The 25,182-nt window shown below is 46.2% G+C and overlaps 4 protein-coding genes across 4 annotated transcripts; all 4 read right to left on the minus strand.

Annotated features, from left to right (window-relative positions):
• Window positions 1-896: 896 nt before the first annotated feature.
• On the minus strand, window positions 897-4,275 carry LOC129529694 (cancer/testis antigen 47A-like). Its single transcript, XM_055375481.2, has 3 exons — window positions 3,229-4,275; window positions 2,186-2,341; window positions 897-1,039 (listed from the first exon to the last, which is right to left on the minus strand). Exons 1-2 carry the CDS (start codon window positions 3,992-3,994, stop codon window positions 2,217-2,219), a joined length of 891 nt encoding a protein of 296 aa, XP_055231456.1. The 5' UTR covers window positions 3,995-4,275; the 3' UTR covers window positions 897-1,039; window positions 2,186-2,216.
• Window positions 4,276-5,789: 1,514 nt separating this feature from the next.
• Window positions 5,790-9,101, minus strand: LOC101124756 (cancer/testis antigen family 47 member B1). The gene is made up of 3 exons (XM_004064816.5): window positions 8,099-9,101; window positions 7,067-7,222; window positions 5,790-5,932 (listed from the first exon to the last, which is right to left on the minus strand). Exons 1-2 carry the CDS (start codon window positions 8,859-8,861, stop codon window positions 7,098-7,100), a joined length of 888 nt encoding a protein of 295 aa, XP_004064864.1. The 5' UTR covers window positions 8,862-9,101; the 3' UTR covers window positions 5,790-5,932; window positions 7,067-7,097.
• Window positions 9,102-10,626: 1,525 nt separating this feature from the next.
• LOC129529695 (cancer/testis antigen family 47 member B1) lies at window positions 10,627-13,987 on the minus strand. The gene is made up of 3 exons (XM_055375482.2): window positions 12,985-13,987; window positions 11,954-12,109; window positions 10,627-10,803 (listed from the first exon to the last, which is right to left on the minus strand). Exons 1-2 carry the CDS (start codon window positions 13,745-13,747, stop codon window positions 11,985-11,987), a joined length of 888 nt encoding a protein of 295 aa, XP_055231457.1. The 5' UTR covers window positions 13,748-13,987; the 3' UTR covers window positions 10,627-10,803; window positions 11,954-11,984.
• A 2,849-nt stretch (window positions 13,988-16,836) lies between these two features.
• Window positions 16,837-18,880, minus strand: LOC115932226 (cancer/testis antigen 47A). Its single transcript, XM_031005911.2, has 2 exons — window positions 17,880-18,880; window positions 16,837-16,992 (listed from the first exon to the last, which is right to left on the minus strand). Exons 1-2 carry the CDS (start codon window positions 18,619-18,621, stop codon window positions 16,868-16,870), a joined length of 867 nt encoding a protein of 288 aa, XP_030861771.2. The 5' UTR covers window positions 18,622-18,880; the 3' UTR covers window positions 16,837-16,867.
• Between the last annotated feature and the right edge of the window lie 6,302 nt (window positions 18,881-25,182).

Below are 25,182 nucleotides of genomic sequence, written 5' to 3' on the forward strand. Positions count from 1 at the left end.
TGTCATAAAAATGTTATATAGTTCATAGCTAAGCAGTTGTGTAAACCTCCCAAGAAGAGACGTAAGAACTTCAGTGATTTAACGTAGTTAAAGCTACTTAGAAAAGAATGTGCAGAGTTGAAGTGGATGCAGTCATCACTGAGTGTTGAGGTGGTAAATGACAGACACTGGAAGGTGTTTAATGAATCCTGCCAAATTCACTTCAAACCTCCAAATAATGGGGGAAAAAAAGAGATACTTTTTTAAAAGGACCAGGTCATCTCATAAGAGCTAAGCATCAAAAACACCAAAAGTGCCTGGGGGTGGTGGCTCACGCCTGTAATCCAGCACTTTGGGAGGCCGCACTTTGGGAGGCCGAGGCAGGCAGATCACCTGAGGTCAGTAGTTCGAGACCAGGATGACCAATATGGTAAAACCCTGTCTCTACTAAAAATACAAAAACTTAGCTGGACATGGTGGTGCGCGCCTGTAGTCCCAGCTACTCGGAAGGGTGAGGCAGGAAATTTGCTGGAACCTGGGAGGTGGAGGTTGCAGTGAGCCAAGATGGCACCACTGCACTCCAGCCTGGGTGACAGAGCGAGACTCAGTCTCAAAAAAAAAAAAATTAGTAATATATGCAATATTATTTTCACACTTACAGCACATATTAAATCAGACTAGCCATATTACAAGTGCTCAGTAGTCACAACACACAGCTCTAAAGATGAGCCCCATCTCTCTCTTTTCAAAAATTGTTTTAAACTTGTCATTTTACTTGATTTTTGGCTGCAGTGAAAGAATTTCAAACAGTCTTACCAAATGGCGGAAAGTAATCTCTTTCAATGAAGGTATGGTGGGCCAAAACAAAGACGTAAAGGAGAGATTTGAGTTAAGATTACTTATTGAAAAATCTTCCCACGTTTCAGTTTATTCATTTAAAACAAACTTTTATTTTTAACTTGAACACTGTCACATACATCCATGAAAGTTAGATGTCACTGGGTATCACTTTTGATGTAACGAACTTTGTAATGATATGTGTTACAATTCCCACAGGCATCTGGAGAAAAAGATAAAAACAATGAACAACAGAGTCTTCTTTCTTTTCCTCCCAACTGTGGGATGAAATGAGAGATGATAAACAATAGTACAACATTAACCAGCACCAGTGACTTTCTAAATAGAAGAAAATGGCCAGCTCTGTGGATATCTGCAACATTTGTGTGCTATATCTTAAACAAGTAGAGAAGCCCATCTTTTCCTTTTGTAACTCACGAGCTTGGATATCAGGGTGCTTGTGGAACTGAAGGTTTCAGTCAAATGATCACACCAACCTTGTCTGCCTAGCACTAGAAAAGCTTGTTGCTTTTGTTTTTACAGGAGGGGCCATTCTGGGATTTAAATAAATCTCTCAAGCTTCAAAAGCCTGTGCTGGTTCCACAGATAATACTCCCTTACCCTCCCAGACCCTTGGTTTCCGTATCTACCATGTGGGAAAGAAGCCGTTACAAAATATACGGCTGTGAAAATGCAAAATAAATAAATAAATAAGAAAGAAAGAAAGAAAGAAAAATGTTAACCATTTAAATACACTCAAAGACAGATATACCTTAAGACTTCATTACCAATTCAGTGATAAACACACATTCTTTTCATCTGACTGTGACATAAAATACCAAAATATATAGCTAAATAAATATTTAGGTATTAGTCATTCATTGTGGTCCTACGTAAAATTCTTAGCTTTTTGCTATTTTTAAGTAGTCACTTTGCAAAAGGCGTTGAGTTGTCTCCTAGTTACTATGGGAGCCTGCATTTCTGTGGTCAAGTAATGAAGGCCCAACTAATGCGTGGCCCAGCCAAGTTAGCGGCTGTGTCTGGCAACTGTTTTCTACACAAATATTGGTCCTGGTAGTAGGTCTGATACATTTGCCACTTGTTAGTAGTCTTGCAGCTAGAGGACAAAAGACCTCAACACGAGCAAATGAGTAGCCAAGAAGTATATTTCAGAACACACCGCAGTTCATATTACTAGGTACATGAATATTCTCGTAACATTTTAAGTAAGTTAAATTGAATTTTTAAACTAATTTTAAACTTTTTCTTACTTAACTTACTGAGAATTTTTGTTGTTGTTCAATAAAACTGTCAGCAACAGGTAAATGCCAGGAATAGTTGAGTGATTCTCAAAGCTATACACAGATACCTGGATTTTCTTGGCTTCTCCTCTGCTGCGTCTAGGTCCCTTTGGAGTTCTCTGCCTTGTTTTCCGCATCCTTCTCTTTTTCTTGTTCTTTCTCTTCCTCGCCTGCAGCATCTTGGGCCTCTTCATCCCACTTTTCGGGCTGAGATTTAGTGACTTCTTTAGGGAACAATAATACACACATGGGGACCAGACATTCACAGAAAATGTAGCCCAATTTATAACTAGCAGTGGCATTCAGCTACTCCACCCTCAGGAGAAGCAGGATAGAGTTAAGTAAGAAAGGAATAGCTGGGCACCTTCCTACTGGTTTTCACAACAGTTCCATGGCCCTCACGTTGCTGCTGCTTGATCATTTCCACAGGGACACTGTATGTCCCTTTTTTCCAGTAAATCTCCCACCCAAAGCTGCTGATTATTTCTAGTTCTTTGGAGAAGAAGAGATCTGAATCATCGGGTCTGATCTCATTCTACGGTGTTTTGGTCAGAACTTTGTTGGGAAAATATTTGTTTACCTCAAAAGACAAATTCTATGGTGAAGCTCATTGGTTCCTCACCCCCCTGAATGCTTCAATTTTACCAAGTGCTCCTGTATCACTTCATCATTTGGGGCATCAACTTTCTACGAATCTTTACACTTTGAAAAGCCATGAACTAAAAGGGATGCCTGCCATTTGCCTGTTCTTTTCCTTGGCGCATCCCTTCTGTTTCCTGCGGAGCTCCCTCCTGAACCCCTATCTACCCGGCCATTCATCTGCGGGCTCACAGATGGCACCGATGATCTCAGATCTCCTATCAAATATAGGTTGGTAGGGGGCGACAAGTTTTCTCAAAACCACAGATGTCGTTAGAGAATTGGGCTTCGACTCATTGGGACACATTCTGCCTTAAGTTTCAGGAGGGCCCCGACTCCTGCTTCACCACCCGAGGCCCCGACCCCCCTTCACCACCCGCTTCACCAGCTGTGCCCGCACCGCGGCCCTGCCTAGAACCCTGGGACACACGGGTCCCCGCCTCCCAGCTGCTGCCGCTAGCCCGTTCCTTACCCTCTGGGGCCGTGGCCTCCTGTGCGGTCGGTTCTTCTGTGGCCGGTTCCTCTGCGTCTGGTTCCTCTGTGGCCTCCTCTGAGAGCTTCTCCTCTGCGGCCTCCTCCGCGGGCTCCTCTGCGGCCTCCTCCTCGGGCTCCCTGGCCATCTCGGCCAGGTCAGCTGGCACTGCAGGCTCTGGGACCGATGCGGCCTCCTGGATCAGGCCCAGGCCCTCGCCCGCCCGGGCTGCGGCCCCTGCACCCAGCCTCTGGGGCAGCAGCAGCAGGGGGAGGTTGCCCCAGAGGTTGGGCGCAGCAGCGTGGGGCCCCACCATCAGGCGGCTGAGGTGACGGTTCTCTATGAGGATGTGGTCGTTGTGATAGAGGCGGTGGAGAAGGGAGTGGACCATGTCCAGGAGCACGAAGTGAATGCCCGCCGCCGGGTAGCGACGGGCGACCACCGCCAAGTCGAAGTTGGCCGCCTCGTTCCCCTCTTCCTCCTCCTCTTCCTCCGTCGCGGGCCCGATGTCCGAGTCCTCCTCGGCGCTCCCGCCCCGGGGGACTGCGGCCAGGCCTGCCGCCTGCTCACCCTCCTCCTCCCCGAGGCCTTCCACGGGCCCTGCGACTCCGACCACCTCGGCCGCAGGCACCATGTCGCTGCTGTCGGGGCCGGAGTCGCCGCCCTCCTGGTTACCAGCTCCGGCCGCCTCGGCCTGTGCTCCCTCCTGGCTTACCGGGGCCTCCTGGTCCCCTTGGGTCGGGTGTCGGTCCCCTGTGGCAGACATGACACCAGCAGCGCCTCAACTGGGGTGGCGAGCGGGCTGAGGCGACCACGGTGAAGACGGTGACCACTGAGGTGGCTACGGCTGAGGGGAGGCGAGGAGCTGGCTGCTGAGGTAATAAGAGGAGTCTCTCTCCTTATTGAGGGAATAAGAGTCTGTCTCAGACGACACCCTAAGATGGGAAGGGCAGGGAGCGAATCCTAGAAACCTCCCACCAAGGCTGGCCTGAGAGGACTTAGACAAGGTGGGAAAGATTCTGGTTGGCAGGCGAAAGGGGGCGGGACCGGAAGGGTCAACGAGGGGCTCTCAGCGAGCCCTAAGCTCATTTGCTGAAAACTTCAGATTGACATGTTCTATGTCCAATGAATGATCAAGGCCCTTAAGCTCTGGAATTGAGAATCCAGAATCCAGAGCTTTTTCTTTTCTTTTCACAGTCTTTCTCTGTTACCCAGGCTGGAGTGCAGTGGCAAGATCTTGGCTCACTGCAATTCCTGCCTCTTGGGTTCCAGTGATTCTCCTGCCTCAGCCTCCTGAGTAGCTGGGACTACAGGTGCATGCCACCATGTCTCGCTAGGTTTTGTATTTTTAGTAGAGACAGAGTTTCACCATGTTGGCCAGGATGGTCTCGATCTCCTGACCTTGTGATCCACCTGCCTCGACCTCCCAAAGTGCTGGGATTACAGGCTTGAGACACCGTGGCAGGCCGAGCTCTACCTTTTCTATGAGGCCTTAGTGTCCAAGGCTACCCCTTTAGGTCCACACAAGTCCTGCCCTTTTAATTTTATGATTATTAGCAACACTCTAGTAGTCCCATGTGGAGGCACGCTGGAGCGTGGGAACTGCAAGGTGGTCACAGAGTTCACTTATTTCCACCTAGCAATGGCTCATGCCAGTAGAGATAGTGTCATAAAAATGTTATATAGTTCATAGCTAAGCAGTTGTGTAAACCTCCCAAGAAGAGACGTAAGAACTTCAGTGATTTAACGTAGTTAAAGCTACTTAGAAAAGAATGTGCAGAGTTGAAGTGGATGCAGTCATCACTGAGTGTTGAGGTGGTAAATGACAGACACTGGAAGGTGTTTAATGAATCCTGCCAAATTCACTTCAAACCTCCAAATAATGGGGAAAAAAAAGAGATACTTTTTTAAAAGGACCAGGTCATCTCATAAGAGCTAAGCATCAAAAACACCAAAAGTGCCTGGGGGTGGTGGCTCACGCCTGTAATCCAGCACTTTGGGAGGCCGCACTTTGGGAGGCCGAGGCAGGCAGATCACCTGAGGTCAGTAGTTCGAGACCAGGATGACCAATATGGTAAAACCCTGTCTCTACTAAAAATACAAAAACTTAGCTGGACATGGTGGTGCGCGCCTGTAGTCCCAGCTACTCGGAAGGGTGAGGCAGGAAATTTGCTGGAACCTGGGAGGTGGAGGTTGCAGTGAGCCAAGATGGCACCACTGCACTCCAGCCTGGGTGACAGAGTGAGACTCAGTCTCAAAAAAAAAAAAATTAGTAATATATGCAATATTATTTTCACACTTACAGCACATATTAAATCAGACTAGCCATATTACAAGTGCTCAGTAGTCACAACACACAGCTCTAAAGATGAGCCCCATCTCTCTCTTTTCAAAAATTGTTTTAAACTTGTCATTTTACTTGATTTTTGGCTGCAGTGAAAGAATTTCAAACAGTCTTACCAAATGGCGGAAAGTAATCTCTTTCAATGAAGGTATGGTGGGCCAAAACAAAGACGTAAAGGAGAGATTTGAGTTAAGATTACTTATTGAAAAATCTTCCCACGTTTCAGTTTATTCATTTAAAACAAACTTTTATTTTTAACTTGAACACTGTCACATACATCCATGAAAGTTAGATGTCACTGGGTATCACTTTTGATGTAACGAACTTTGTAATGATATGTGTTACAATTCCCACAGGCATCTGGAGAAAAAGATAAAAACAATGAACAACAGAGTCTTCTTTCTTTTCCTCCCAACTGTGGGATGAAATGAGAGATGATAAACAATAGTACAACATTAACCAGCACCAGTGACTTTCTAAATAGAAGAAAATGGCCAGCTCTGTGGATATCTGCAACATTTGTGTGCTATATCTTAAACAAGTAGAGAAGCCCATCTTTTCCTTGAGTAACTCACGAGCTTGGATATCAGGGTGCTTGTGGAACTGAAGGTTTCAGTCAAATGATCACACCAACCTTGTCTGCCTAGCACTAGAAAAGCTTGTTGCTTTTGTTTTTACAGGAGGGGCCATTCTGGGATTTAAATAAATCTCTCAAGCTTCAAAAGCCTGTGCTGGTTCCACAGATAATACTCCCTTACCCTCCCAGACCCTTGGTTTCCGTATCTACCATGTGGGAAAGAAGCCGTTACAAAATATACGGCTGTGAAAATGCAAAATAAATAAATAAATAAGAAAGAAAAATGTTAACCATTTAAATACACTCAAAGACAGATATACCTTAAGACTTCATTACCAATTCAGTGATAAACACACATTCTTTTCATCTGACTGTGACATAAAATACCAAAATATATAGCTAAATAAATATTTAGGTATTAGTCATTCATTGTGGTCCTACGTAAAATTCTTAGCTTTTTGCTATTTTTAAGTAGTCACTTTGCAAAAGGCGTTGAGTTGTCTCCTAGTTACTATGGGAGCCTGCATTTCTGTGGTCAAGTAATGAAGGCCCAACTAATGCGTGGCCCAGCCAAGTTAGCGGCTGTGTCTGGCAACTGTTTTCTACACAAATATTGGTCCTGGTAGTAGGTCTGATACATTTGCCACTTGTTAGTAGTCTTGCAGCTAGAGGACAAAAGACCTCAACACGAGCAAATGAGTAGCCAAGAAGTATATTTCAGAACACACCGCAGTTCATATTACTAGGTACATGAATATTCTCGTAACATTTTAAGTAAGTTAAATTGAATTTTTAAACTAATTTTAAACTTTTTCTTACTTAACTTACTGAGAATTTTTGTTGTTGTTCAATAAAACTGTCAGCAACAGGTAAATGCCAGGAATAGTTGAGTGATTCTCAAAGCTATACACAGATACCTGGATTTTCTTGGCTTCTCCTCTGCTGCGTCTAGGTCCCTTTGGAGTTCTCTGCCTTGTTTTCCGCATCCTTCTCTTTTTCTTGTTCTTTCTCTTCCTCGCCTGCAGCATCTTGGGCCTCTTCATCCCACTTTTCGGGCTGAGATTTAGTGACTTCTTTAGGGAACAATAATACACACATGGGGACCAGACATTCACAGAAAATGTAGCCCAATTTATAACTAGCAGTGGCATTCAGCTACTCCACCCTCAGGAGAAGCAGGATAGAGTTAAGTAAGAAAGGAATAGCTGGGCACCTTCCTACTGGTTTTCACAACAGTTCCATGGCCCTCACGTTGCTGCTGCTTGATCATTTCCACAGGGACACTGTATGTCCCTTTTTTCCAGTAAATCTCCCACCCAAAGCTGCTGATTATTTCTAGTTCTTTGGAGAAGAAGAGATCTGAATCATCGGGTCTGATCTCATTCTACGGTGTTTTGGTCAGAACTTTGTTGGGAAAATATTTGTTTACCTCAAAAGACAAATTCTATGGTGAAGCTCATTGGTTCCTCACCCCCCTGAATGCTTCAATTTTACCAAGTGCTCCTGTATCACTTCATCATTTGGGGGATCAACTTTCTACGAATCTTTACACTTTGAAAAGCCATGAACCAAAAAGCCCGCCTGCCTCCCATTTGCCTGTTCTTTTCCTTCTGTTTCCTGCGGAGCTCCCTCCTGAACCCCTATCTACCCGGCCATTCATCTGCGGGCTCGCAGATGGCATTGATGATCTCAGATGTCCTATCAAGTATAGGTTGGTAGAGGGCGGCAAGTTTTCTCAAAACCATAGATGTCGTTAGAGAATTGGGCTTCGACTCATTGGGACACATTCTGCCTTAAGTTTCAGGAGGGCCCGGACACCTGCTTCACCACCCGAGGCCCCGACCCCCCTTCACCACCCGCTTCACCAGCTGTGCCCGCACCGCGGCCCTGCCCAGAGCCCTCGGACACATGGATCCCCGCTTCCCCGCTGCTGCCGCTAGCCCCCTTACCCTCGGGGGCCACGGCCTCCTCTGAGGTCGGTTCCTCTGCGTCTGGTTCCTCTGTGAGCTTCTCCTCTGCGGCCTCCTCTGGGGGTTTCTCCTCTGCGGCCTCCTCCGCGGGCTCCCTGGCCATCTCGGCCTGGTCAGCTGGCACTGCAGGCTCTGGGACCGACGCGGCCTCCTGGACCGACGCAGCCTCCTGGATCAGGCCCAGGACCTCGCCTTCCCGGGCTGCGGCCCCTGCACCCAGCCTCTGGGACAGCAGCAGCAGGGGAGGGTTGTCCCAGAGGTTGGGCACAGCAGCGTGGCGCCCCACCATCAGGCGGCTGAGGTGACGGTTCGCTATCTGGATGTGGTCGTTGTGATAGAGGCGGCGGAGAAGGGAGTGGACCAGGTACAGGAACACGAAGCCCATGCCCGCCGCCGGGTACCGACGGGTGGCCACCGCCAAGTCGAAGTTGGCTGCCTCGTTCCCCTCTTCCTCCTCCTCCTCTTCCTCCGTCGCGGGCTGGATGTCTGAGTCCTCCTCAGCGCTCCCGCCCCGGGGGACTGCGGCCAGGCCTGCCGCCTGCTCACCCTCCTCCTCCCCGAGGCCTTCCACGGGCCCTGCGACTCCGACCACCTCGGCCGCAGGCACCATGTCGCTGCTGTCGGGGCCGGAGTCGCCGCCCTCCTGGTTACCAGCTCCGGCCGCCTCGGCCTGTGCTCCCTCCTGGCTTACCGGGGCCTCCTGGTCCCCTTGGGTCGGGTGTCGGTCCCCTGTGGCAGACATGACACCAGCAGCGCCTCAACTGGGGTGGCGAGCGGGCTGAGGCGACCACGGTGAAGACGGTGACCACTGAGGTGGCTACGGCTGAGGGGAGGCGAGGAGCTGGCCGCTGAGGGAATAAGAGGAGTCTCTCTCTTTCTTGAGGGAATAAGAGTCTGTCTCAGACGACACCCTAAGGTGGGAAGGGCAGGGAGCGAATCCTAGGAGCCTCCCACCAAGGCTGGCCTGAGAGGACTTAGATAAGGCGGGAAGCATTCTGGTTGGCAGGAGACAGGGGGCGGGACCGGAAGGGTCAACAAGGGGCTCTCAGCGAGCTCTAAACTCATTTGCTGAAAACTTCAGATTGACATGCTCTTTGTCCAATGAATGATTAAGGCCCTTAAGCTCTAGGACAACTCAGAATCCAGAATCCAGAGCTTTTCCTTTTCTTTTTTTTATTTTTATTTTTTCAGACGGAGCCTTGCTCTGTTGCCCAGGCTGGAGTACAGTGGCATGATCTCAGCTCACTGCAATCCCCGCCTCCTGGGTTCCAGTGATTCTCCTGCCTCAGCCTCCTGAGAAGCTGGGACTATAGGTGCACGCCACCACGCCCAGCTAGTTTTTGTATTTTTAGTAGAGACAGGGTTTCACCTTGTTGGCCAGGATGGTCTCGATCTCCTGACCTTGTGATCCACCTGCCTCGGCCTCCCAAAGTGCTGGGATTACAGGCTTGAGCCCGTGTGCCCGGCCGAGCTCCACCTCTTCTTTGAGGCCTTAGTGTCCAGGGCTACCCTTTAGGTTCACAAAAGTCCTGCCCTTTTAATTTTATGATTATTAGCAACACTCTAGTAGTCCCATGTGGAGGCAGCCTGGAGATGGGAACTGCAAGGTGGTCACAGAGTTCACGTACTTCCACCTTGTAATGGCTCATGCCAGTAGAGATAGTGTCATAAAAATGTTATATAGTTCATAGCTAAGCAGTAGTGAAAACCTCCCAAGAGACATAAGAATTTCACTGAGTTAACGTAGTTAAAGCTACTTAGAAAAGAATGTGCAGAGTTGAAATGGATGCAGTCATCACTGAGTGTTGAGGTGGTAAATGACAGACACTGGAAGGTGTTTAATGAATCCTGCCAAATTCCTTCAAACCTCGAAATAATGAAAAAAAAAAAAGGAGATACTCTTTTGAAAGGACCAGGTCATCTCATAAGAGCTAAGCATAAAAAACACCAAAAGTGCCTGGGGGTGGTGGCTCACACCTGTAATTCAGTACTTTGGGAGGCTGAGGCACGCAGATCTCCTGAGGTCAGTAGTTCCAGATCAGCCTGACCTACATGGTAAAACCCTGTCTCTACTAAAATTACAAAAAATTAGCTGGGTGTGGTGGTGCGTGCCTGTGGTCTCAGCTACCCGGGAGGGTTAGGCAGGAGAATTGCTGGAACCTGGAAGGTGGAGGATGCAGTGAGCCGAGATGGCACCACTGCACTCCAGCCTGGGTGACAGAGCGAGACTCAGTCTCAAAAAAAAAAAATTAGTAATATATGCAATATTATTTTCACACTTACAGCACATATTAAATCAGACTAGCCATATTACAAGTGCTCAGTAGTCACAACACACAGCTCTAAAGATGAGCCCCATCTCTCTCTTTTCAAAAATTGTTTTAAACTTGTCATTTTACTTGATTTTTGGCTGCAGTGAAAGAATTTCAAACAGTCTTACCAAATGGCGGAAAGTAATCTCTTTCAATGAAGGTATGGTGGGCCAAAACAAAGACGTAAAGGAGAGATTTGAGTTAGGATTATTTATTGAAAAATCTTCCCACGTTTCAGTTTATTCATTTAAAACAAACTTTTATTTTTAACTTGAACACTGTCACATACATCCATGAAAGTTAGATGTCACTGGGTATCACTTTTGATGTAACGAACTTTGTAATGATATGTGTTACAATTCCCACAGGCATCTGGAGAAAAAGATAAAAACAATGAACAACAGAGTCTTCTTTCTTTTCCTCCCAACTGTGGGATGAAATGAGAGATGATAAACAATAGTACAACATTAACCAGCACCAGTGACTTTCTAAATAGAAGAAAATGGCCAGCTCTGTGGATATCTGCAACATTTGTGTGCTATATCTTAAACAAGTAGAGAAGCCCATCTTTTCCTTGAGTAACTCACGAGCTTGGATATCAGGGTGCTTGTGGAACTGAAGGTTTCAGTCAAATGATCACACCAACCTTGTCTGCCTAGCACTAGAAAAGCTTGTTGCTTTTGTTTTTACAGGAGGGGCCATTCTGGGATTTAAATAAATCTCTCAAGCTTCAAAAGCCTGTGCTGGTTCCACAGATAATACTCCCTTACCCTCCCAGACCCTTGGTTTCCGTATCTACCATGTGGGAAAGAAGCCGTTACAAAATATACGGCTGTGAAAATGCAAAATAAATAAATAAATAAGAAAGAAAGAAAGAAAGAAAGAAAAATGTTAACCATTTAAATACACTCAAAGACAGATATACCTTAAGACTTCATTACCAATTCAGTGATAAACACACATTCTTTTCATCTGACTGTGACATAAAATACCAAAATATATAGCTAAATAAATATTTAGGTATTAGTCATTCATTGTGGTCCTACTTAAAATTCTTAGCTTTTTCCTATTTATAAGTAGTCACTTTGTAGAAAGCATTGAGTTGTCTCCTAGTTACTATGGGAGCCTGCATTTCTGTGGTCAAGTAATGAAGGCCCAACTAATGCGTGGCCCAGCCAAGTTAGCGGCTGTGTCTGGCAACTGTTTTCTACACAAATATTGGTCCTGGTAGTAGGTCTGATACATTTGCCACTTGTTAGTAGTCTTGCAGCTAGAGGACAAAAGACCTCAACACGAGCAAATGAGTAGCCAAGAAGTATATTTCAGAACACACTGCAGTTCATATTACTAGGTACATGAATATTCTCGTAACATTTTAAGTAAGTTAAATTGAATTTTTAAACTAATTTTAAACTTCTTCTTACTTAATTTACCGAGAATTTTTGTTGTTGTTCAATAAAACTGTCAGCAACAGGTAAATGCCAGGAATAGTTGAGTGATTCTCAAAGCTATACACAGATACCTGGATTTTCTCGGCTTCACCTCTGCTGCGTCTAGGTCCCTTTGGAGTTCTCTGCCTTGTTTTCCGCATCCTTCTCTTTTTCTTGTTCTTTCTCTTCCTCGCCTGCAGCATCTTGGGCCTCTTCATCCCACTTTTCGGGCTGAGATTTAGTGACTTCTTTAGGGAACAATAATACACACATTGGGACCAGACATTCACAGAAAATATAGCCCAATTTATAACTAGCAGTGGCATTCAGTTACTCCACCCTCAGGAGAAGCAGGATAGAGTTAAGTAAGAAAGGAATAGCTGGGCACCTTCGTACTGGTTTTCACAACAGTTCCATGGCCCTCACGATGCTGCTGCTTGATCATTTCCACAGGGACACTGTATGTCCCTTTTTTCCAGTAAATCTCCCACCCAAAGCTGCTGATTATTTCTAGTTCTTTGGAGAAGAAGAGATCTGAATCATCGGGTCTGATCTCATTCTACGGTGTTTTGGTCAGAACTTTGTTGGGAAAATATTTGTTTACCTCAAAAGACAAATTCTATGGTGAAGCTCATTGGTTCCTCACCCCCTGAATGTTTCATTTTTACCAAGTGCTCCTGTATCACTTCATCATTTGGGGGATCAACTTTCTACGAATCTTTACACTTTGAAAAGCCATGAACCAAAAAGCCCGCCTGCCTCCCATTTGCCTGTTCTTTTCCTTCTGTTTCCTGCGGAGCTCCCTCCTGAACCCCTATCTACCAGGCCATTCATCTGCGGGCTCGCAAATGGCATTGATGATCTCAGATGTCCTATCAAGTATAGGTTGGTAGAGGGCGGCAAGTTTTCTCAAAACCATAGATGTCGTTAGAGAATTGGGCTTCGACTCATTGGGACACATTCTGCCTTAAGTTTCAGGAGGGCCCGGACACCTGCTTCACCACCCGAGGCCCCGACCCCCCTTCACCACCCGCTTCACCAGCTGTGCCCGCACCGCGGCCCTGCCCAGAGCCCTCGGACACATGGATCCCCGCTTCCCCGCTGCTGCCGCTAGCCCCCTTACCCTCGGGGGCCACGGCCTCCTCTGAGGTCGGTTCCTCTGCGTCTGGTTCCTCTGTGAGCTTCTCCTCTGCGGCCTCCTCTGGGGGTTTCTCCTCTGCGGCCTCCTCCGCGGGCTCCCTGGCCATCTCGGCCTGGTCAGCTGGCACTGCAGGCTCTGGGACCGACGCGGCCTCCTGGACCGACGCAGCCTCCTGGATCAGGCCCAGGACCTCGCCTTCCCGGGCTGCGGCCCCTGCACCCAGCCTCTGGGACAGCAGCAGCAGGGGAGGGTTGTCCCAGAGGTTGGGCACAGCAGCGTGGCGCCCCACCATCAGGCGGCTGAGGTGACGGTTCGCTATCTGGATGTGGTCGTTGTGATAGAGGCGGCGGAGAAGGGAGTGGACCAGGTACAGGAACACGAAGCCCATGCCCGCCGCCGGGTACCGACGGGTGGCCACCGCCAAGTCGAAGTTGGCTGCCTCGTTCCCCTCTTCCTCCTCCTCCTCTTCCTCCGTCGCGGGCTGGATGTCTGAGTCCTCCTCAGCGCTCCCGCCCCGGGGGACTGCGGCCAGGCCTGCCGCCTGCTCACCCTCCTCCTCCCCGAGGCCTTCCACGGGCCCTGCGACTCCGACCACCTCGGCCGCAGGCACCATGTCGCTGCTGTCGGGGCCGGAGTCGCCGCCCTCCTGGTTACCAGCTCCGGCCGCCTCGGCCTGTGCTCCCTCCTGGCTTACCGGGGCCTCCTGGTCCCCTTGGGTCGGGTGTCGGTCCCCTGTGGCAGACATGACACCAGCAGCGCCTCAACTGGGGTGGCGAGCGGGCTGAGGCGACCACGGTGAAGACGGTGACCACTGAGGTGGCTACGGCTGAGGGGAGGCGAGGAGCTGGCCGCTGAGGGAATAAGAGGAGTCTCTCTCTTTCTTGAGGGAATAAGAGTCTGTCTCAGACGACACCCTAAGGTGGGAAGGGCAGGGAGCGAATCCTAGGAGCCTCCCACCAAGGCTGGCCTGAGAGGACTTAGATAAGGCGGGAAGCATTCTGGTTGGCAGGAGACAGGGGGCGGGACCGGAAGGGTCAACAAGGGGCTCTCAGCGAGCTCTAAACTCATTTGCTGAAAACTTCAGATTGACATGCTCTTTGTCCAATGAATGATCAAGGCCCTTAAGCTCTAGGACAACTCAGAATCCAGAATCCAGAGCTTTTCCTTTTCTTTTTTTTATTTTTATTTTTTCAGACGGAGCCTTGCTCTGTTGCCCAGGCTGGAGTACAGTGGCATGATCTCAGCTCACTGCAATCCCCGCCTCCTGGGTTCCAGTGATTCTCCTGCCTCAGCCTCCTGAGAAGCTGGGACTATAGGTGCACGCCACCACGCCCAGCTAGTTTTTGTATTTTTAGTAGAGACAGGGTTTCACCTTGTTGGCCAGGATGGTCTCGATCTCCTGACCTTGTGATCCACCTGCCTCGGCCTCCCAAAGTGCTGGGATTACAGGCTTGAGCCCGTGTGCCCGGCCGAGCTCCACCTCTTCTTTGAGGCCTTAGTGTCCAGGGCTACCCTTTAGGTTCACAAAAGTCCTGCCCTTTTAATTTTATGATTATTAGCAACACTCTAGTAGTCCCATGTGGAGGCAGCCTGGAGATGGGAACTGCAAGGTGGTCACAGAGTTCACGTACTTCCACCTTGTAATGGCTCATGCCAGTAGAGATAGTGTCATAAAAATGTTATATAGTTCATAGCTAAGCAGTAGTGAAAACCTCCCAAGAGACATAAGAATTTCACTGAGTTAACGTAGTTAAAGCTACTTAGAAAAGAATGTGCAGAGTTGAAATGGATGCAGTCATCACTGAGTGTTGAGGTGGTAAATGACAGACACTGGAAGGTGTTTAATGAATCCTGCCAAATTCCTTCAAACCTCGAAATAATGAAAAAAAAAAAAAGGAGATACTCTTTTGAAAGGACCAGGTCATCTCATAAGAGCTAAGCATAAAAAACACCAAAAGTGCCTGGGGGTGGTGGCTCACACCTGTAATTCAGTACTTTGGGAGGCTGAGGCACGCAGATCTCCTGAGGTCAGTAGTTCCAGATCAGCCTGACCTACATGGTAAAACCCTGTCTCTACTAAAATTACAAAAAATTAGCTGGGTGTGGTGGTGCGTGCCTGTGGTCTCAGCTACCCGGGAGGGTTAGGCAGGAGAATTGCTGGAACCTGGAAGGTGGAGGATGCAGTGAGCCGAGATGGCACCACTGCACTCCAGCCTGGGTGACAGAGCGAGACTCAGTCTCAAAAAAAAAAAATTAGTAATATATGCAATATTATTTTCACACTTACAGCACATATTAAATCAGACTAGCCATATTACAAGTGCTCAGTAGTCACAACACACAGCTCTAAAGATGAGCCCCATCTCTCTCTTTTCAAAAATTGTTTTAAACTTGTCATTTTACTTGATTTTTGGCTGCAGTGAAAGAATTTCAAACAGTCTTACCAAATGGCGGAAAGTAATCTCTTTCAATGAAGGTATGGTGGGCCAAAACAAAGACGTAAAGGAGAGATTTGAGTTAGGATTATTTATTGAAAAATCTTCCCACGTTTCAGTTTATTCATTTAAAACAAACTTTTATTTTTAACTTGAACACTGTCACATACATCCATGAAAGTTAGATGTCACTGGGTATCACTTTTGATGTAACGAACTTTGTAATGATATGTGTTACAATTCCCACAGGCATCTGGAGAAAAAGATAAAAACAATGAACAACAGAGTCTTCTTTCTTTTCCTCCCAACTGTGGGATGAAATGAGAGATGATAAACAATAGTACAACATTAACCAGCACCAGTGACTTTCTAAATAGAAGAAAATGGCCAGCTCTGTGGATATCTGCAACATTTGTGTGCTATATCTTAAACAAGTAGAGAAGCCCATCTTTTCCTTGAGTAACTCACGAGCTTGGATATCAGGGTGCTTGTGGAACTGAAGGTTTCAGTCAAATGATCACACCAACCTTGTCTGCCTAGCACTAGAAAAGCTTGTTGCTTTTGTTTTTACAGGAGGGGCCATTCTGGGATTTAAATAAATCTCTCAAGCTTCAAAAGCCTGTGCTGGTTCCACAGATAATACTCCCTTACCCTCCCAGACCCTTGGTTTCCGTATCTACCATGTGGGAAAGAAGCCGTTACAAAATATACGGCTGTGAAAATGCAAAATAAATAAATAAATAAGAAAGAAAGAAAGAAAGAAAAATGTTAACCATTTAAATACACTCAAAGACAGATATACCTTAAGACTTCATTACCAATTCAGTGATAAACACACATTCTTTTCATCTGACTGTGACATAAAATACCAAAATATATAGCTAAATAAATATTTAGGTATTAGTCATTCATTGTGGTCCTACGTAAAATTCTTAGCTTTTTGCTATTTTTAAGTAGTCACTTTGCAAAAGGCGTTGAGTTGTCTCCTAGTTACTATGGGAGCCTGCATTTCTGTGGTCAAGTAATGAAGGCCCAACTAATGCGTGGCCCAGCCAAGTTAGCGGCTGTGTCTGGCAACTGTTTTCTACACAAATATTGGTCCTGGTAGTAGGTCTGATACATTTGCCACTTGTTAGTAGTCTTGCAGCTAGAGGACAAAAGACCTCAACACGAGCAAATGAGTAGCCAAGAAGTATATTTCAGAACACACCGCAGTTCATATTACTAGGTACATGAATATTCTCGTAACATTTTAAGTAAGTTAAATTGAATTTTTAAACTAATTTTAAACTTTTTCTTACTTAACTTACTGAGAATTTTTGTTGTTGTTCAATAAAACTCTCAGCAACAGGTAAATGCTAGGAATAGATGAGTGATTCTCAAAGCTATACACAGATACCTGGATTTTCTTGGCTTCACCTCTGCTGCGTCTAGGTCCCTTTGGAGTTCTCTGCCTTGTTTTCCGCATCCTTCTCTTTTTCTTGTTCTTTCTCTTCCTCGCCTGCAGCATCTTGGGCCTCTTCATCCCACTTTTCAGGCTGAGATTTAGTGACTTCTTTAGGGAACAATAATACACACATGGGGACCAGACATTCACAGAAAATATAGCCCAATTTATAACTAGCAGTGGCATTCAGCTACTCCACCCTCAGGAGAAGCAGGATAGAGTTAAGTAAGAAAGGAATAGCTGGGCACCTTCCTACTGGTTTTCACAACAGTTCCATGGCCCTCACGTTGCTGCTGCTTGATCATTTCCACAGGGACACTGTATGTCCCTTTTTTCCAGTAAATCTCCCACCCAAAGCTGCTGATTATTTCTAGTTCTTTGGAGAAGAAGAGATCTGAATCATCGGGTCTGATCTCATTCTACGGTGTTTTGGTCAGAACTTTGTTGGGAAAATATTTGTTTACCTCAAAAGACAAATTCTATGGTGAAGCTCATTGGTTCCTCACCCCCCTGAATGCTTCATTTTTACCAAGTGCTCCTGTATCACTTCATCATTTGGGGGATCAACTTTCTACGAATCTTTACACTTTGAAAAGCCATGAACTAAAAGGGATGCCTGCCATTTGCCTGTTCTTTTCCTTGGCGCATCCCTTCTGTTTCCTGCGGAGCTCCCTCCTGAACCCCTATCTACCCGGCCATTCATCTGCGGGCTCACAGATGGCACCGATGATCTCAGATCTCCTATCAAATATAGGTTGGTAGAGGGCGACAAGTTTTCTCAAAACCACAGATGTCGTTAGAGAATTGGGCTTCGACTCATTGGGACACATTCTGCCTTAAGTTTCAGGAGGGCCCCGACTCCTGCTTCACCACCCGAGGCCCCGACCCCCCTTCACCACCCGCTTCACCAGCTGTGCCCGCACCGCGGCCCTGCCTAGAACCCTGGGACACACGGGTCCCCGCCTCCCAGCTGCTGCCGCTAGCCCGTTCCTTACCCTCTGGGGCCGTGGCCTCCTGTGCGGTCGGTTCTTCTGTGGCCGGTTCCTCTGCGTCTGGTTCCTCTGTGGTCTCCTCTGAGAGCTTCTCCTCTGCGGCCTCCTCCTCGGGCTCCCTGGCCATCTCGGCCAGGTCAGCTGGCACTGCAGGCTCTGGGACCGATGCGGCCTCCTGGATCAGGCCCAGGCCCTCGCCCGCCCGGGCTGCGGCCCCTGCACCCAGCCTCTGGGGCAGCAGCAGCAGGGGGAGGTTGCCCCAGAGGTTGGGCGCAGCAGCGTGGGGCCCCACAATCAGGCGGCTGAGGTGACGGTTCTCTATGAGGATGTGGTCGTTGTGATAGAGGCGGTGGAGAAGGGAGTGGACCATGTCCAGGAGCACGAAGTGAATGCCCGCCTCCGGGTAGCGACGGGCGACCACCGCCAAGTCGAAGTTGGCCGCCTCGTTCCCCTCTTCCTCCTCCTCTTCCTCCGTCGCGGGCCCGATGTCCGAGTCCTCCTCGGCGCTCCCGCCCCGGGGGACTGCGGCCAGGCCTGCCGCCTGCTCACCCTCCTCCTCCCCGAGGCCTTCCACGGGCCCTGCGACTCCGACCACCTCGGCCGCAGGCACCATGTCGCTGCTGTCGGGGCCGGAGTCGCCGCCCTCCTGGTTACCAGCTCCGGCCGCCTCGGCCTGTGCTCCCTCCTGGCTTACCGGGGCCTCCTGGTCCCCTTGGGTCGGGTGTCGGTCCCCTGTGGCAGACATGACACCAGCAGCGCCTCAACTGGGGTGGCGAGCGGGCTGAGGCGACCACGGCGAAGACGGTGACCACTGAGGTGGCTACGGCTGAGGGGAGGCGAGGAGCTGGCCGCTGAGGGAATAAGAGTCTCTCTCTTTATTGAGGGAATAAGAGTCTGTCTCAGACAACACCCTAAGATGGGAAGGGCAGGGAGCGAATCCTAGGAGTCTCCCACCAAGGCTGGCCCGAGAGGACTTAGACAAGGTGGGAAAGATTCTGGTTGGCAGGTGAAAGGGGGCGGGACCAGAAGGGTCAACGAGGGGCTCTCAGCGAGCTCTAAACTCATTTGCGGAAAACTTCAGATTGATATGTTCTGTGTCCAATGAATGATCAAGGCCGTCAAGCTCTGGAATTGAGAATCCAGAATCCAGAGCTTTTTCTTTTCTTTTCACAGTCTTTCTCTGTTGCCCAGGCTGGAGTGCAGTGGCAAGATCTTGGCTCACTGCAATTCCTGCCTCTTGGGTTCCAGTGATTCTCCTGCCTCAGCCTCCTGAGTAGCTGGGACTACAGGTGCATGCCACCATGTCTCGCTAGGTTTTGTATTTTTAGTAGAGACAGAGTTTCACCATGTTGGCCAGGATGGTCTTGATCTCCTGACCTTGTGATCCACCTGTCTCGACCTCCCAAAGTGCTGGGATTACAGGCTTGAGACACCGTGGCAGGCCGAGCTCTACGTTTTCTATGTGGCCTTAGTGTCCCAGGCTACCCTTTAGTTCCACACAAGTCCTGCCCTTTTAATTTTATGATTATTAGCAACACTATAGTAGTCCCATGTGGAGGCACCCTGGAGCATGGGAACTGCAAGGTGGTCACAGAGTTCACTTATTTCCACCTAGTAATGGCTCATGCCAGTAGAGATAGTGTCATAAAAATGTTATATAGTTCGTAGCTAAGCAGTTGTGTAAACCTCCCAAGAAGAGACGTAAGAATTTGAATGATTTAACGTAGTTAAAGCTACTTAGCAAAGAATGTGCAGAGTTGTAATGGATGCAGTCATCACTGAGTGTTGAGGTGGTGAATGACAGACACTGGAAGGTGTTTAATGAATCCTGCCAAATTCACTTCAAACCTCCAAATAATGGAAAAAAAAAAGAGATACTTTTTTAAAAGGACCAGGTCATCTCATAAGAGCTAAGCATCAAAAACACCAAAAGTGCCTGGGGGTGTTTGCTCACGCCTGTAATCCAGCACTTTGGGAGGCCGCACTTCGGGAGGCCGAGGCAGGCAGATCACCTGAGGTCAGTAGTTCGAGACCAGCCTGACCAATATGGTGAAACCCTGTCTGTACTAAAAATACAAAAAATTAGCTGGGTGTGGGTGTGTGTGCCTATATTCCCAGCTACTCAGGACAGTGAGGCAGGAAATTTGCTGGAACCTGGGAGGTGGAGGTTGCAGTGAGCTGAGATGGCCCCACTGCACTCCAGCCTGGGTGACAGAGCGAGACTCAGTCTCAAAATAATAATAATAAAAAAAAACTAAACAAAACACCAAAAGGACAGGCTTCCTAGGATATTTCAACCAACAGCCCAAGGCTTTTTGTTGATTTCAAAACCCGCTTAATCAAGATTCAAGTAGTAAGTAATTCTGAACATTTTGGAGAAATCAACTGTTATTTTGTATTCATTCTATGAAATTTTTTGTCACACTACAACTACTCTCTGAAAAAAATTGCAGGTAGCATATTTCATGTATTAAATTTAGCAATATTAGTACCATTAAATCTCATCAAGTTGAGCAGGTTGTTGTTGTTCCTTTCATCAGCTCAGTCAAATTTCAGTGCTTCTATTTTTCTCTAGTTTCATCTAAAAAAGGGGCATGGTGCTGTCACAAGTCATTGGTTTAAATCTGGAAGACAATGTGGAAAATTTCTAATCCAAAATACTCACTATTAAGACAGCAAAACCTAGGCAGAACCCCAGTCTGAGGTCTGGAGTTGCTTTAATATTTGCTTCCTGATGCGATGTTTGGAAAATTATTTATTTCTATGCCTCAGTTTTATCATTTGTGAAGTTAAGATAATGATTCTCTAGCTACCTCCCAAGGTTGATCTGAGAATCAAGTAAGATAATGTGATGAAAACCCTTTTTGTACGTATACATGTATACGATTACATCAAAAATAATTTTTCCCTGTTCTTAAATTATTGGATGTCAGGTATATTTGGCCCTCTGTATCCATGGATTCTGCATGTGTGGATTCAACTAACTGGGTCAAAAATATTCAGAATTTGCATATGCACTGAACATGTACAGACTTTCTTTGTGTCATTATTGCCTAAACAATATAGTATAACAACTATTTAGATAGCATTTACATTGTATTAGGTATTACAAATAGTCTAGAGATGATTTAAAGTATACATGATAATGTGCATAGGTTATATGCAAATATTATGCCATTTTATATCTGGAACTTGGGCATCTGCAGATTTTGGTATCTGCAGGAGGTCTTGGAACAAATCCCCCATGGATAACTAGGAATGACTGTAGTCTCTCAGGCCTTCAGAGAACCCTCTAATTTGGATTTGGAGGAATCAGTTTTTTCCTAGCTACATGGAGTTATATACTCCCCTGGCTAATACCCTGACTTCAGTCAAGATTTGAGTGAGATAGGTAGATGGAATGAGATGGAATTATATTTACAATATTAATTATTTGTTAAAAATATTTTCCCAGTTTGATTTTGCCTTCTAAGTTGGTTAATGTTTCCAAGTATTTAGTTTTTCATTTGTATGTTCCAAAAGTCTAACAATAATTTTTTAATGGTTTTGACTTCACTGTAAATTTGTAAATCTTCTTGTACAGAGAATTTTTATTTTATATTTTCTTTTTGGGGATCTTCTTAATGTTTACCTTTAGCTCCTTAATCCATAGCGTGAGATTAAAGTCTCAGATGATTTTTATTTTGAACAGCTCACCTATACCACCACTTATTGTGTAACTCCTCCCCTGTGTACTGATGTGTGGCCATGTACTCTTTAGCACTTTCTGTAAAGGTAGAAAACATGCAAGAGAAAACTCATTTTCCCCGAATTTCAGAGCTTGGAATGGCCTTTAGCTATTGAGTCCAAGCTTATTCTTTTTTAAGTGGAAAAATTAAGGCTTGGAGTAGTTAACTGGCTTTCCAATGTCATACTACTCAGTGGAGGAGCCAGGAGTAGAACCAACATCCTCTGACCTTTAATCCGAAATTGAGACAGGCATGCTTATTGTACATACAGCTTCAGGTGCAATTTGACAGCACAAGGTTAATTACCCAAATAAATAAATGGCTATGAGTTGAGGGTCTCTGAAATTCAGGCAAGCCTGTCCTCCTGACTCTGAATCAATCAGCAAATATTTACTAAACACCTACATTCAATGCCTTGTGTAAAACCTTGCTAGGGACAGAGAAGCAGGTGCCACCACCTCTGGCAAGAAGAATCTCACAGTCTTGTCGGAAGAAAGGATTGTGTATTGAGAATGGAGGTAAAAAAGCAGCACCTGACGGCCGGGCGCGGTGGCTCACGCCTGTAATCCCAGCACTTTGGGAGGCCGATGCGGGCAGATCACCTGAGGTCGAGAGTTCGAGACCAGCCTGATCAACATGGTGAAACCCAATCTCTACTAAAAATAAAATAAAAATTAGCTGGGCGTTTTGGTACGTGCCTGTAATCCCAGCTACTCGGGAGGCTGAGGCAAGAGAATCGCTTGAACCCAGGAGGCAGAGGTTGCAGTGAGCTGAGATCACGCCACTGCACTCCAGACTGGGTGACAAGAGCGAAACTCCATCTCAAAAAAAAAAAATGCAGCACCTGACATTCAGAGCTGACCTGGCACTCACAGCTAAGCCATCTTATTCTCCTACTGGATATAAACAATTGCATAGAACACCAACATCAGACACGATGTCCATGATAAAAAGAGACAAAGCAAGGCCACTTTATAATTTTATTCAAGCAGAGAAAAATGAAGTCACAAAATACTAAACTTAGCTTCTCTTGATTAAAATGAGTACCACTTATTTACCAATTACAGCTTTAACCTGGTTCTAATAGCCCCTCTCTATAAATAAGATTTATCGAAATACCAATCAGAACTGCACCCACTTTCTGATAGCACCTAATCTAGAGCAAATCCCCACTTTGTTCAAAACTTCCACATATTCTAAGCTTTGGAGTTGGGGAAGGAAGTGATATTGCCTCTGGCAAGAAAATAGACTTAGGGGATTTGATGGAAGTCTTGTGGTGAGGAAGGTGCCCAATGGAGCACCCCTGTTTCCTGCTGCAATGCTGTCACCAAGACTGGTTCTACTCTTTCTTAGTGAAAACAAATACAGTCAGGTAGATGGTTTTTGTATACTTATAGTATTTCTACTTTTTTTCTTTTACCTCCTTTCTGTCAATGTCCATCCAGTTTTGCTTCACAACTTTCAACAGGACCATTACTATTCACTTTAGAGGAGCATATTACCAAAAAACCAAAACCGAAAACTATAGAAGTGTCTTCCTAGGTCATGAAGAGCTGGGCTGTCCACTTGAAGCTGTAGGAAAAATACTCCAGACCCTAGTCATTCAATCATCCAGTGAGCATATATTGAGCACCTACTATAGGCCTGGAGTTATGTCAAGGGCTGGGGACGCATTGGTGCTTAAGATCCATGGCTTGATCTATCTAGTTCATGGTCTAGAGGGGAAGACAAACATTTGGATGATGATGACACAAGGTGTCAAGAACTATAACAGGGATGAACACAAGGTACTGTGGGATCTCAGGAGACAGAATGATTAGCTAAGGTTGAGGGGATGGCAGGGAAAGCGGGTTGGTGCCTGGGAAGGTGCTCAACAAGAGGCATTTCAGCTGAGTTCTGAAACTAGGAGTTCAACCGGCAATAAAGATTGGGGGGAAGTCATTGCAAGTAAAGGAAGCAGCATGGATAATGGCAGCGGTGTGTGCATATTGGTCCAAGGCAATGAAATGGCTAGAGCATTGGGCAGAGTGGCAGATGGGCCTTTAAAGCAGATGGGGCTGGGGATGGATACCCCATTCTCCATGATGTGCTTATTTCACATTGCATAACTGTACCAAAACATCTCATATATCCCATAAATATATACACCTACTATGTACCCACAAAAATTAAGAATAAAAGAAATAGAAAAATAAAGCAGATGGGGCGATGAATAATGAATGCTTCTCTAAAGAGTTTGCCCTTTGGCCTGAAAGGGCTGGGCTGTCCACTAGAAGCTGCAGGGCAAATACTCCAGACTCTAGTAATTCAATCATTCACTGAGTTTGCCCTTTGTCTTGAAACCCCTTTGCCTGCTTGCCCTTTGCATAGAAGACATTTCTAGAAGTACTACTGCAAGTTTTCACCCTCATTTTTATGTTCTTAGTTATTTTCATGGGTCTTCCTCCCAGGTTGTCCAATGACTGCCTCCTTGGCATTCAGGTTTTAGTCAAAGGGCACTCATGGGGTTTGTTCCTGACCACCTTGACTAAAGCTGTTACCTACCTCCATCCCGATCACTATTATGTCACTACCTTGTTTTGTTTCCTTTCTAGCCCTTGTACTAATTTAACTAATTTTATCTTTGTTTTTATCCTCTATCCTTACTACCACCACTCTAGATGCTATAAGGAAACTGTCCGTTTCCACTGATATTTACCCAAACACCTAGAATGGTGCCTGGAACATAGTAAATAAACACTTATTCGATGATTGTTTTCTCTACATTGGTTAACTGTACAAGGTGTACAAGGTACAAAACCAAATGTTAAGTTGCAAGGTCATGTTTATGAATTGGATGAGCCTCCAATGGGTTAGTAAGATTAAGGTTGTTTTGAATTTCTGTAAAATGTTAGTAATTTCCTTAGACATCTCTGTTTTTAGATTGAGAAATTAACTTCAGAGGAAAAAAAATGTTTTCATTTGATAACAATTAAAATGGGCCAGTATATATAAGATTAGAGGGGCTTATACTAGTGTTAAATGTGTTTGTTTTGTGATTACCTCATGCCAAATTGCAACTTTTGGAGGTCGGAGAATTCACATGTAAGCCAACTTCCTGTCTTCTTACATGGTGTGAGTTAAAGTCTTCACTTTAGATTTACGTAGATTTGGTCTTTTCACATAGTCCCATATTTCTTGGAGGCTTTGTTCATTCCTTTTCATTCTTTCTTCTCTAATCTTGTCTTCACGCTGTATTTCATTAAGTTAATCTTTAATCTCTGATATCCTTTCTTCCACTTGATCAATTTGGCTATTGGTAACTTGTGTATGCTTCACAACGTTCTTGTGCTGTGTTTTTCAGCTTCATCAGGTCATTTATGTTCTTCTCTAAACTGGTTATTCTAGTTAGCAATTCCTCTAACCTTTTATCAAGGTTCTTAGCTTCCTTGCATTGGGTTAGAACATGCTCCTTTAGCTTGGAGGAGTTTGTTATTATCCACCTTCTGAAGCCTACTTCTGTCAATTCGTCACACTCACTCTCTGTCCAGTTTGTTCCCTTGCTGGCGAGGAGTTGTGATCCTTTAGAGGAGAAGAAG

The sequence above is a fragment of the Gorilla gorilla genome, chromosome X (assembly GCF_029281585.2).
Source record: "Gorilla gorilla gorilla isolate KB3781 chromosome X, NHGRI_mGorGor1-v2.1_pri, whole genome shotgun sequence".
In the NCBI taxonomy this organism is placed as follows: domain Eukaryota; kingdom Metazoa; phylum Chordata; class Mammalia; order Primates; family Hominidae; genus Gorilla; species Gorilla gorilla.